This window comes from Ranitomeya variabilis, chromosome 2 (genome assembly GCF_051348905.1).
Source record: "Ranitomeya variabilis isolate aRanVar5 chromosome 2, aRanVar5.hap1, whole genome shotgun sequence".
Classification (NCBI taxonomy): Eukaryota; Metazoa; Chordata; class Amphibia; order Anura; family Dendrobatidae; genus Ranitomeya; species Ranitomeya variabilis.
Window position 1 is genome coordinate 595,941,290 of NC_135233.1, and position 13,744 is coordinate 595,955,033.

The following is a 13,744-nucleotide window of genomic DNA, read 5'->3' on the forward strand; positions in this document are numbered from 1 at the left end:
GAAGGGAAATAGAAAAATAAAAATAAAGGAAGCTAGAGAGAAAGACAGAGATAGAAAGAAAGGAAAAAAATAAAGAAAGACATATATAAGGTACATATAAAAAAAGAGAAAGAAAAAAACATAATATACAGACAGATAATAGATAGCGATAGATAATAGATAGATGATAGATGGATATTAGAGGATAGATAATAGATACATACATACATAATAAATAAATAACAGATAATAGATAGACAGGGATAATAAAATTCCTCCATGATTTAGCAGACGTCGTATACGGACCGGTCTGGGGGTCAGCAGCGCAGGGAGGAAGCGGGATGTAAAATACGGCCTCCGGAAAATGCTAAGAAAAAGCAGAGAAATATAGGGATCTGAGATCTCAGCCGAGGATCCGAGGATTATTTCAGGGATCTAGGACACACGACATTCACAGGATATTATTTTCCTAAATATCTGATCCATGAAAGAACGCAGAGGTCGGAGGAGTCACTAACACAGAACACCAGCACCATCTTGTCTACTAATGGCCGACGTGGAACTAAGAAGAGCGACCTCAGCACAGAGGATTTCAGGAGGAGCTGTGAAGGATCCGCTGTAGAGATGGTGCGAGGCCGGGGACAACATCGGCATTAGGCAATAAAGGAAAATAAATGCACCATTAACAGACGAACAGCATTGCAGCTGTCATGGAACTACAACTCCCAGCATGCCCTGACGGCCAGCGCAGACGAGCTACACCCACCTGGCCTCCATGACACTAGCTGGGATCTTGCCGGTATTCTGGAATATCTGTACGGCCTTCTCCACGTCTTGCTGCGCCTGAGGCTGTGTCTGTGGAGCCGGAGAAACACGGGAGACGTCATCTACACTGTGGACCTTATGGATCAGGACTTTCTAACAGACAGTCCGGCCTTGCACAGCAACCAATCAGAGCTCAGCTTTCATGGCTAAATCAGCTGAGATAATATGAAAGCTGCGCTGCGATTGGCTGCTGTGGATAACAAGGACGATTTTCTTAAAGATAGCGTATTTTAACCCCTTCCTGACGTAGGATATAACAATCCATCCTACGTCGGGTGCGGGGTGTGTGGAACGGGCTCCGGAGCTGAACACCCACCATACGTAGAGACGACGGCTGTGTTTATAGAGCCGGCACGGGTCTCAACCAGGCGTCCCATACCTGATGCTTGTCAGAGGCTACAGAGAGGTCCTCATACAAGCCCATGTCTTCAATAGAAACCTGCAAACACAGAAACAATGCAATCAGCCAAAGCGAATAATGTCCAGTTAGCCCGCACCCTGCCGCCTTCATCCACATCCTCACCTTCATGTCTGCAAGCCGGGTTTTAGCCAGCGTGATGTACTCCATCAATAGGGGGCGTAATTTACCTGCCACGAATGGCGGATGGAGGATGTGCACCTGCAAAAATATAAAGGGGATTTTCTACGTTTTCTTGATCCAAAAACCGCCCCCGCCACTTGTGAACGACGCCTGGAACTGCAGAAGCTTTAACATAGTGAAGCTACAATACCAAACACAGCCTCAGGACAAGACCCTATTTTCTAATCCTCCTAGTGGCAGCAGCATAACACCCATGGTCCTGTGTCCCCCAATAAGGTGAAGGAGAAAAAACATTTAAAGAGCATGTATGCACTTGCCTTTAAGTATTGTGACGTCTCATAAGGGACCAAATCGGAGAGAAATTTCAAGAGGAAAAGCAGTGACTTCTTGGTGATGCTCTGGTGTGAACTGGGGCTACAAAACGTACCCTAAAAGAAGAGAGTAATAAACGTCAGTCACCCCAACAAAGTCTTCCAACTCGCCCTCCTTTACCACGTATATCGTCGCTATCTAATGTGGCGGCTTTTAACCCCTTTTCAATTGGGCGTTTTTTTCTCTTTGTTTTTCTCTTAATGATTATAATCGCACTATGGTGCAACGCTGCTTTACCGAATACTGACCCTGAACCATTCCGTATAGGACATAAATGCCGCAGGTCCTTCCAATGCTGCTTGTCGAGCAACGAGAAAGGCAGTGATTAAATACTCCAGCTCGTAAGTCTCAAAGGCTTGTGACAGGAGACGGCTCAAAAGATCTAAAACAAGAAAAGAAGGTGAAGATTAACTTAATTTATAGCATAAAAACGATGAGGACAAAACTGCTGCAGTACAACTGATCCGCCACCAGGTTGCACACATTATAATCTGAATATCCGCACATTTCTCACCTTTCACCAGTGCTTGAGCTTCAGGTTGGCAGACGACCAGGCAGGAGACGCAGGCCAAGACGTGGTGCCAATTCACCTCCTGCGTATCCAAAACCCTTTGAATGCGAGACAACAGCTTCTCAGCATTAAGCAGGACAAACAACTGGAAGGGAATAAAACAGGTGAGATCCGCAAGAAGAAGCTGCAAGTCAGGATCAATGCTCCTGTCTATAGGGGCCTGTACACATTAGATCAATTGCAGCCAAAATGGATTTCAGAGGAACTGGCTAATTCTCTATTGTGTATGAAGTTGTTAGGTTCTTCCGCCGAAACATGTCAGCATCCGTACTGAGAATGCATGCACGCTTTAGCCGAGTGTGCACATGTACGGAAAGCTGGAGCGAGCTGGAGGGAAACTAAATCCAAACTTACCTTCCGGTATAAGGTCGTTAGCAGCGGCCATGTTTTCGCAAAACTCCAACCTCCTTGTAATCGTATGGCGTCAGACACTGTGTGCATAATGACAGCAAAATGGAAATGACTAAAAAGTGTTCAATGACAAGAACTGTATCCACAGATACTATATGGCCCCCACCTATATTTATCCCCCCAGATCAGACCCCCTACATATCATAATGTGATACCATCTCCAAACATGCACATGACGGTACAACTCCAGCGCAACTGCACGGTCTAATCTGAATCAACATATTTTACACTGCTTTTTTTTTTGGATGCACTTAAACCCTGTGTGGAGAAAGAAGATTAGCGTGTACACTTATACATTATATTTTGCATCTGATTTATGCAGCATTATGCCCCAGTCTTTACAATTATAGGCACAGGCAGCAGATTTCTTATTAATTGCTGAGTATTACAGATCAGTAATGGACTTGGATTCTTTCATGTCTCTGTACCTTGTAAACCTGTCTATAAAAAGGCAGCACACTATGGAGTGACGGATTTAATCAGTGCATAGTGATTCTTTAATTGTGATGAAATCCGGGTCAAAGTAATAAGTGTGTAAGTGGCGGGAAGGATACGGGAGGACACGTCATAAACCACAACTTCTGGTGCCCCAGAACCCGGGGACATGGATATACTGCGAGTAGGAGGACAGCAGAGATGTGTCATCTGGACAAGGTGCGAGTGACGGATATCAGCCTTGTCCTAACAGGACGGGGTCATGGAAGAAACTCATGTATTTGCCAGCCTGCTAAAATGCACCGATGCAGATGCACAATCTAATCCACAGGGGCGCTATTACTGTACGGAGCTCTTCACTTAAACACCTGAATGGGCAGTGACAACCATGAAAAGCGGTCAGATTAGTTGTCACTGCCCATCCCCCACAAAGCTTTTCATTTATCACTTATCCCTAACACTGGGAGCCCCCCTCAGGACTAAAGGATAAAACTAGGGTCCCGAGACCCTGACGACTTGAGGTATTTAAAGGGGATAACTATCATTCATGGGATATTGCATGTTCACCCTCTTCCCACCATCTCTTATCAGGAATATGTGTTACCTTTTAGCTTTGGCCTGAAGACGAGGGTCTGACTCAGTGTATGGGTAAAGAAATCCTCCAGAAACTCCGGAATCACACGCACCCTGTATCTAGAAGCATCATAGGCAATTAACCTGTGAAAGAAGACGTCAGATTAGCCCCCCGCATTCATTATCTCACAAGATGCCCATCACTAGTTCATTTTCCCCCATTAGCCTTCAAGTGAAAGAACAGGGGGAGGATAAGTGGCTGCCAAATAAATTTGAAGCCACTTTCACTGGCAAATCAAGCAGAAAAATGAAAGATGTTCCCTGCCAAAAGTTTACCGATTCCATGGGGATCATTTCTCACACAAAGTATTATGAAAATTTATAACAAATTGGGGTCCCCCTAAGAAAGTGCATAAAGCACTGAAATAAAAAAGGAAAATGACAGATCTAAAGAAATGCATTGGGGTACAATGGCCTCCAAATACCAGAACTGCTCCACACCGGGCTTGTAAGACTTGTCACTATAGGCTTCAGGGATACGATCAAGAAACCCTGGAAGAGAACACATCCCCCCATTACTGTATATCTATGTGAAAGTGTCAAAGGGGTCTTCCATCTTTAGATCCCACTTCTTAAGAGGTGCTACAGTCCAGTGTTGCATTTGCAATTCTGCTGGTTTCAAAAGGAAACCGTCAACAAGTTTGCTGACCGATCCGTTTCGCTGAGTTTCCATAATGCAGAGGAGCAATTCGTTTTTTTTTTAGGCCAATGGTGAACGCTGGAAGCTCTGAAGCCTGCAGAATCGTGAATGCAGCCCCGGACTAGAAGGCAAAATACGGAGCGTCTATTTCAGGGATGGTTAAATCCCAACTTACTGTCTCCCCACTTACTTACATGAAAGCATTTTATCCAAAATGGAGAGGGAAATCTGAAAGAGCAAAAGAAAACACTGTTAGAAATCATTTAATTTTTACTCCATAAATAGTAAAGTTGAAAATAAGAAGTTTTGTAATATATGTTATCTGAGAAATCGGCTTCTTTCTCATCCTGGACTCATATTTTACTCTCAATTCATTGGTAAAATCTGTATTCAGTGAAGGCACATCTCCCCATTACTCAGATTAGAGATGACAGTTGGTACTTTTAACACTCTATGGAAGGAGAGGAGCTAGTGAAACACAGAAATTCTAGGGAGGAGCTAGTGAAACACACAGACATTCTGATGTAAGTTCCATGGAACTTTAAAAGCACCAACTGTCATCTCCTATCTCAGTAATGGGAATGTCTGTACTCACTGGAGACAAACTTTACCCGTTACTAGAAAATATTGACAATGAAAGAGTCCAGGAGGAGAAAAAAAGCAGATTTATCTAATAAATTACAAAGTTTCTTATATTCAACTGTACTATTAATTTATGGATAATAATTAAAACGACGGTCACTCTTTAAGCATCGGTCGAAAGATTTATGCTCGGACCTTCTCTTACCTTGGAACTTTGGGAACATTCAGATTTTTTCCTGGATGCAGAGGGCTTACAGAAAGCTTTTCCAATCAGCCCAACCAAAAAACCTATGCAAAAGCACGAAAAATTAAAAGGAGAAACTGGAAAATAAAAGGGGTTTTCTGACCTTGGGGTACAAGTCTGCAGTCACTCAATGTGATTGCAGACTTGTGAATCCTCTCAGCCTGCACTGTCAGGGTTCTCCGGAGCGGGAGGTGATGTGACTGCACATATGTGATTTGCATAATTCCGGACACATTCCGACTAGACATGTCTGACCTCAATCAACTCACTGGTATTGAGCGAAGCCGTACATGTCTAGTCGGCAAGTGATCGCATGTATACAATGAGGACACTGGAGGAGAGATGCTGCAGGATGGATATTTTTTCTTCTTTGTACACCAAATGGTCTTTTATAAAGAACCTAATAAATCAGTAGTAATGCAACTCACCGGATATCATCTGCTCACAAAACTCTACATCAAGAGACTTTTCCATGTGCAGGAAGAGTGAATGCAACTCCCTGAAGAACCAGTCCACCGCAGAGCAAGGGTCCCTGCAACTACAGAGAAAGGACTGGCTAGATATAAGATGGGGACTTATCCATCTATAGAGGACCATTTGACAGTAGATAACTCCCATCTACCCCATGCACCCATAAAAAAGCCAGCTAGTTCGGTCGGGCTGAGCGTGAATTTACAGAGAGTCAAGAGAGAGAGTTGTCAGATAAAGGAGTTTTCAGCCGACAGCTATCCGATGTGCCAGTTTAAGACTCCATTAATATGTTTTCCAAGCTTGTGTCATTTTCCATTTAACACTTACCTCTCCAATAAGTCTTCCAGTCCGACAATGTCCGAGTTCTGCAAGTGCCATACGACTTCGACAGCAGGAGGGCGCTACCAGGGAGAGATCAAAGACATGAAATATTGCCACGCGACAAGATCTCCCCTTACATCATTCACCTTCTTCATGCCGTTACTGCAGGGTGATACAATGCTGATTCTAAGAGCTGCTGCAGAACAGCTTTATTCAGTAGTAATGTATGAAGATCCACAACCTACCGGACGTCTCACACTTTTACTAGAGGCAATGCCTCTCACCCCAGGGTGGCACTTACTTCTTGTTCCCAAATCTGCTTTAAAAAAACAGAGTGACTAAAGCAATTTTCTGCTTGAAGACCTTTTAATGTCTGTAGAAAATCCGTCAGCCTGTCCTGTAAGGAATAGACGAAATGTGACATGGTAGCAGTGTTCCTAAAAAGCACAAAGGGTGGTGACTACAATGTCAGACAAAGTAGAAAATCAGAATTTCCCCTGATGGCAGATATTAAGAGAAAGAAGGGTTGGGCATGTCAAATGTGAACATGCTCAATCCTTTATTATGAAAGGAAGATAAGCAGCTGCCACATATCTGACATCAGCTTACATCCCTCCTCCTATGGAGAATACCGAGCAAGCATGCATGTGTGTGGGGTGGGAGAAACAGCTGTAGGTCAACATCTAAGATGTGAGCACCCTTTAAATGGTAGAGTGGTAAATACGGGATGCCTTTAAGTCTGTCACTTTAAGGCAAGAGCTACACACCAACATGAGGCGGCACCTTACGATTTTGTGCGATATGCATCAATGGAGTTAAAGGTTCACATTTGCGTTGGGCTTCAATCTAAGCCGGGGTCTAATCCATCACATGAGAAGATACCAAGAGAGCACTCTAAAGACCCCCGCTAACTATAAAGGGGTCAATCAGGTTCTGTCATGAAGTGCAAATGTTTATCCACCAATAAAAATCACACTTTGTTTGTGCCCTTCACCATAAATCTAGCGTAGAGGCCACATACAAATCAAGCTGGAAATGCACAGGGGGTGTCAATGCACTTGGAAGAAGCCATCTAAATGCATTGCCACACCCCTAATGCACTTCCAGCCTTATTTGGATATGTATTTTACATTATATTTCTCACGACTGGCACTTTAGAACTCTACACAATACATACAGTTGTGTCATTACCGCCTTCGTCCTTTATTCCATCTCTCACCCTTTGTTCCCGGCTCAGCAGCGTTTCTTCTGCTCCATTTCCAACATTATGACAGATCTTCTGGATATTAGACGCGGCTGCTTTGGCTCCCAGGACATTTGGTGGTAAGTTCAGGAGCAAAGCTTGATCTCGCAACGCAGATGCTTGGAAAAGGGTGAGAAAAATGGTGGAAAAATCAATCTGCAAATGCAACGTGGCGGAGGTCTCTAACCCATGGTTCTCCAACCGTTACAGAACTACAACACTCAGCATGCCCTGCGGCGTTGTAGTTGTGAAACAACTTGCCATTGGACATCTCAAAGATTTTTTTTTTAAAGGGGTTGTCTGGGCTTATTTTACTGATGACGGCCAAAACACAGTGTACAGAGGGGTGCTGTGGACATGCAGCCGCCATGGGAGCTGATAACAACTGATCTGTTGGGAAGTGGAGTGTTGATCTGATATTGATGAGCTAACGTTACGTGCACGGACAACCCCTTTAACACAATACACTTACCAATAAATGTGTCTGTAAATGCCGAAGCCTCCTGAACGGGAGCGGAGTCCGAGCCGTCATCGCTGCGCACCTTCTTACATGGAAGAGCCTCCACCTAAAGAGGAAATATGGTCAGATGACTGCAGAGAAGAAACCTGCCCGATGTCCGCCTATAGTAATGACAGACAAGGGACCCAAATGTCTGATTTAGGGGTCTCTCTCTCTCTCTCTCTCTATATATACATGTTATTTTTTTTACTCCGGAAAGTACTACGTCCGAAAACGTAACATAGCACTATGATGCCGCAGGAGCCGGAACCTATGTCATCACGCTGCCCACAATTAATTGGCTCAAAAAAATGGCGGGGAAGGCGTCATTAGAAACGCGACTTTGGCGCCAAGTTCGCGTTCCACATGGCCGACCCACACTGGGATCGGATCGGGTTTCATGAGACGCCGACTTTGCCAAAAGTCGGCGACTTATGAAAATGAACGACCCGTTTCGCTCAACCCTAGTCCATACAGATCTGATGCATGACGGCCAGATGTCAAGGGAAATTTCAACATGCATGCTCGATCAAACCGAGAGTGCATGTGTATGCAAGGGGTCAGGAGAGACAGCACACCTGCCAATTTCTTACCTTCCGGCATCCCTGACGAGGCTTTTAATTAGCCAAGGCTGGCGTGATGTGATCTGTGCGTCACACTGAACAGATGATTTCGCACCCAACCTAACAAATCAAATGAAGCACTGGGGGACCCCGGAAGGTGAGAAATTAGCGGGTAGCCTGTCTATCCGCCAAGTACCACTGAGCTGCACCGGAGTCCATCAAATCTATCCAGTCAACCAAACTGTTTGTGCATGTATAAGGGGAGAAAAGCTGCTGAGCAACAGATATCTAAGGTGTATGGTCACTTTAAAAGTTTATTTTAAAATATATTATGTGATGGAACTGGAGACCACCGAACCGTCAAGCCCTCCATACACTTTTACATAGTCATCTCGACCAACTTGACTGAGCGCTTCTGTTCTCTATCAGAGCCACGGGAAGACATCTCTCAGAGAACAAACACATTGGCTGACGTTAAGGTACCTTCACACTGAACAACTTAACGATATCGCTAGTGATCCGTTACGTTGCAGCCTCCTGGATAGCGATATCGTTGTGTTTGACACGCAGCAGCGATCAGGATCCTGCTGTGACATCGTTGGTCGGAGCTAGAAGGCCAGCACCTTATTTCGTTGCTGGATCACCCGCTGACATCGCTGAGTCGGCGTGTGTGACGCGGATTCAGCGATGTCTTCACTGGTAACCAGGGTAAACATCGGGTTACTAAGCGCAGGGCCGTGCTTAGTAACCCGATATTTACCCTGGTTACCAGTGTAAATGTAAAAAAACCCAAACACTACATACTTACATTCCGATGTCTGTCGCGTCCCCCGGCGTTCTGCTTCCCTGCACTGTGTCAGCGCCGGCTGGCCGTAAAGCAGGGCACAGCGGTGACGTCACCGCTCTGCTTTACGGCCGGCGCTTACAGTGCAGGGAAGCAGAACGCCGGGGGACCCGACAGACACCGGAATGTAAGTATGTAGTGTTTGGTTTTTTGACATTTACACTGGTAACCAGGGTAAACATCGGGTTACTAAGCGCGGCCCTGCGCTTAGTAACCCGATGTTTACCCTGGTTACCCGGGGACTTCAGCATAGTTGGTCGCTGGAGAGCTGTGTGACAGCTCTCCAGCGACCACACAGCGATGCTGCAGCGATCGGCATCGTTGTCTAGATCGCTGCAGCGTCGCTAAATGTGACGGTACCTTTAGTGTAATGTGTACGGAGCCTATACTGTGTGCAATCCTCTTAGACACAGTGTGTAAATGGCATCTTCCAAGTGACGCCACATCTCGACTCACCTCCAGCAGAAACTGATTTACATCCTGGCGACAACTCAGCAGATACAGGGCGGCCTCCTGAAGGCTTTTATTGCCGGATTCAGCTTTCCTGTCGGCTTTTTTGGGCCTGGTAGCTGAAAAATGAGATATTTATGTGTTCAGATTGACGAGATTGCAAGTAAAGAGGAGCCGATAGTCCCGAGTTTCCCGTCATTATACACCCTGGGAATGCAATCTGCTCACATCAGGGGCCCGGGCCATGAATTACTCCATAACTCCCATCAGCACTTGTGTGCCAATGAAGACAGACGGAGAGAGATGGTGGGTGATGAGATAGGACTCAGCCCTGATTCCTCCATACAGGTCGGATTCAGGCACAAAACCACTTCTGGGTGTCAGGAGAGGTTGTATAAGATGCTGCCAGAAATCGAATACACTCAGATCATATATTTTGCACAGAAACATGAAGGATTAGGGTACCGTCTCACAGTGGCACTTTTGTCGCTACGACGGTACGATCCGTGACGTTCCAGCGATATCCATACAATATCGCTGTGTCTGACACGCAGCAGCGATCAGGGACCCTGCTGAGAATCGTACGTCATAGCAGATCGTTTGGAACTTTCTTTCGTCGCTGGATCTCCCGCTGTCATCGCTGGATCGTTGTGTGTGACAGCGATCCAGCGATGCGTTCGCTTGTAACCAGGGTAAACATCGGGTTACTAAGCGCAGGGCCGCGCTTAGTAACCCGATGTTTACCCTGGTTACCCGGGGACCTCGGCATCGTTGGTCGCTGGAGAGCTGTCTGTGTGACAGCTCCCCAGCGATCACACAACGACTTACCAACGATCACGGCCAGGTCGTATCGCTGGTCGTGATCGTTGGTAAATCGTTTTGTGAGACGGTACCCTAAGTCCGATTGAATGGCCAATATTCTGTGTAAAGGTGGCCAAATAATCAGATCAACCAGCCCCCCTTTTCTGGCTTAGCAATGGAAATGAGACCATCAGCCAGCCCCCTTCACACACAACACTGACAACATACTAATGCAGTAAGCTCACACTAAATTTTTTTCTTTCAAAAAAAAAAAAAAAGTTTGTCAAGTGGAAAACACTTTTATTGTGAGTTTTTGGAGGTTATTTTCCTGAGGAGCTTTTGATACGCGGTTTAGGGCTTTGTTCACATGCTGCATTTTTGCTGTTGGAAAACAAAAAAAAGCAGCAGCAACATAAATGACATCATCTCTGAAACCTTATGCACACGCTGCTTATTTTTCCCTTACACTTTTGGACCAAAGTACATTTTCAATGTATCACTTTTTTTCTTTTTTTTTTTTTAATCAGATGAACAGGGAAAAAAATGCATAAAAAAAATCAATATGACATCACATTAATTTTTCATGCCATCACTCTGGTTTTTGGTGCAGAAAAATCTGTAGATACTTAACATGAGCACATAGCCAAAGAAGGTTTTTTCCTTTGGCACCTTGATATTTGGACAGTCACATTCACTTTTCTTGTTTTTCACCCAGCATGAAAAAAACTCATGTGGACAGTAAAATGGATTTCCCATAGAAATGTGTAGGAAGAGTTTTCTAAATATTTTTGAAGATGATTTTGGAGTAAAAAGACAAGTCCTCAGAAACCTCTGTGTGAACACGGCCTAAATAAACCCCGGAGACTCGTGAAGATGGGAGCAAAAGTAATGTACGCGCCGCTTTCTCTGCACGGAATCTTAGGCTATGTTCATACGTTGCGTTTTCTCATACAAATTTTAAGCTGCTTTTTAACAGTACCAGCAAAAGCTACGAGATCTCAGAAATCTCATGCACACACATTGTTGTGCTTTTTCTTTTCCTGACCGATTTGGAAAACTGCTGCATGTCACTTCTTTGGGCGCTTTTTTCACCCAAAAAAAAACAATTAATAAGTGCAAAAACGCAGCAAAAAAAAAACCACGTATCAGGTTTTGGTGCAAAAGGAAGATGCTTTGTGTTTTTTGGGGCCACTAATCTTTATCAGCATGCACAAGACACAAATGTGCCTAATAAAAATACCTAAGAAAAATACAGAAAAACCTGCAGCTTTTTTTTTTTTTTTTTTTACTGTAGGAAAAAAAAAACCGCAGCAAAACTGCAATGTGTGAACATAGTCTTACAGGAGAATTTGCCCATTGGCGCTCAGTCCGATCCATGATGTCTACCTTACTACTTGCATATATCTATTTTATTTTTTTAACCGCGCCTCCTTTTTAACCCTTGTGTGGATCTGTTGCACATATTGCAGTAAAAAAAAAAAAATATGCATGCATTGTAAAGTCTGTCTGGACTGAAAGTATCAAATCTGCAGCGATGACCAATAAAAAAAAAAAAAAGACATAAAACAAAAAAAAAAAGCCTTTATCACATAATATTCACAGAATTCCTGATTCATAGACAGAAGATTGGGTCTACTACTACAGAGATGCAAACTATTACACAACTACTACCCCTAGCTTCTGAGCTGTCAGGGCATACTGGGGGGTGTAGTCCCCCTACATGCAACAGCCCAATGCAAGATAGTATGGCAGCTAGAGCTAATGCGGGAAATGACACGATGTTAACGGACAGATATACCGAGCAGCTCCGCCAGGCTCCTCTTGTGGACACCCGAACCGGAGCCGGACCCAGCGGACATAATTCACGTCAGGAGGCAGCTAAATACACGTGGAAAACCCCAGCACTTCCGCAACACTTCGGAACAAGTCCGCGCGCCCTAATGCGATTGGCCGAACATCAAGTGCGTCGTATGTCATTGGGCGAACGTGATGACGCAAACACGAGTTCTTGACGGGACCGAACGGCCATGTTGGTAGAGGCTGCAATTCTGTGGAAAATATATTATTAGTGGAAAATGAGCTGCACAGGCCACTTTTTTGTAAGCTATACTTATATGAGTGGGGTTATTTTTACCCCCCACTTGGTCACATCGCATCAATGCTGCATTATTTACCTCAAAGTGGTGCCGCTCTGTGACAAATGTTTCCACAGGAAAGCAAAAAAAGATATTTTAGGCTATGTGCACATGTCCGGAATTGCCACGGAAATTTCCGCGGCAATTCCGGAACTCCCTGCCGTGGGAAAAACGCATGCGGAATTGGCATGCGTTTTCCCGCTAAACACACTAGCGTTTTACAAGCGATCTGTAACATCGCTTGGAAAACTGACTGACAGGTTGGTCACACTTGTCAAACATAGTGTTTGACAAGTGTGACCAACTTTTTACTATTGATGCTGCCTATGCAGCATCAATACTAAAAGGATATAATGTTAAAAATAATAAAATTAAAAAAATCATGATATTCTCACCTTCCGGCGTCCCCGGCAGTCTTCCCGCTCCTCGCGATGCTCCCGTTCCCAGTAATGCCTAGCGGCAATGATCCTAGAAGATGTAGCATCTCGCGAGACCGCACGTCACCACAGGTCATTGCCGCAAAGCATCACTGGGAACGCGAGGAGTGGGAAGACTGCGGGGGACGCCGGAAGGTGAGAATATCACGATTTTTTATTTTAATTCTTTTTTTTTTACAAAAAACCGCACATGATCTGCTTACTTCCCGCATGGTGGGCATAGCCACATGCGGAAAGTAAGCAGATTAATGCATTCCTATGTGTGCGGAATCCCCGCGATTCCGCACAAATAATGAACATGCTGCGTTTTTTTCCGGAAAGCGATTCCACTGCGGGAAAAAAACGCAACATGTGCACAAAAAATGCGGAATGCATTCTAATAATAGGATGCTTAATGTATGGTTTTTTTTGCAGTTTTAGCGTGTTTTTATAGCGGAAAAAAATGCAAAAATTCCTGAACGTGTGCACATAGCCTAAGAGTCCCTCCTCCATAAATGAAACAAGATGTGTCTCCTTATGTGTCACACACCACTTGGCCAGCTAGGGTTGTTACATGTTACAATGACATTTCCCAGTGAATGCTTTTGTATTGGTTGAAAGCAATGTTAAAGTTGAAAAACACATCAAAAACGCTGCGTGTGAACATAGCCCAAGCAGCGGAGGAACATTCTGGTCTGGGGTTAATTATTTTACCTTATATACAAGTCATTATTCTGGAAAGGATGTGCCTTAAGATATTTCCCAGCA

At 44.5% G+C, this 13,744-nt stretch overlaps 1 protein-coding gene across 2 annotated transcripts in view; it reads right to left on the minus strand.

The window, feature by feature from the left end:
* The window catches only part of FANCA (FA complementation group A), a 29,542-nt gene extending 17,160 nt beyond the window's left edge, over nt 1-12,382 (minus strand). The window contains exons 1-19 of one of the 2 annotated variants that reach the window (XM_077288457.1): nt 12,292-12,382; nt 9,631-9,743; nt 7,741-7,834; nt 7,245-7,387; nt 6,327-6,422; nt 6,032-6,105; nt 5,662-5,771; nt 5,195-5,277; nt 4,602-4,635; nt 4,193-4,259; nt 3,739-3,851; nt 2,643-2,719; nt 2,232-2,373; nt 1,966-2,099; nt 1,663-1,773; nt 1,328-1,423; nt 1,184-1,243; nt 746-834; nt 286-346 (exon numbers count right to left, since the gene is read on the minus strand). In XM_077288457.1, the coding sequence (XP_077144572.1) occupies nt 286-346; nt 746-834; nt 1,184-1,243; nt 1,328-1,423; nt 1,663-1,773; nt 1,966-2,099; nt 2,232-2,373; nt 2,643-2,719; nt 3,739-3,851; nt 4,193-4,259; nt 4,602-4,635; nt 5,195-5,277; nt 5,662-5,707 (1,113 nt within the window). In that variant the 5' untranslated portion in view covers nt 5,708-5,771; nt 6,032-6,105; nt 6,327-6,422; ... (2 more) ...; nt 9,631-9,743; nt 12,292-12,382. Of the gene's footprint in view, nt 1-285; nt 347-745; nt 835-1,183; nt 1,244-1,327; nt 1,424-1,662; nt 1,774-1,965; nt 2,100-2,231; nt 2,374-2,642; nt 2,720-3,738; nt 3,852-4,192; nt 4,260-4,601; nt 4,636-5,194; nt 5,278-5,661; nt 5,772-6,031; nt 6,106-6,326; nt 6,423-7,244; nt 7,388-7,740; nt 7,835-9,630; nt 9,744-12,223 lie in introns of both variants that reach the window. The other variant, XM_077288456.1, reaches the window with a different exon arrangement.
* Between the last annotated feature and the right edge of the window lie 1,362 nt (nt 12,383-13,744).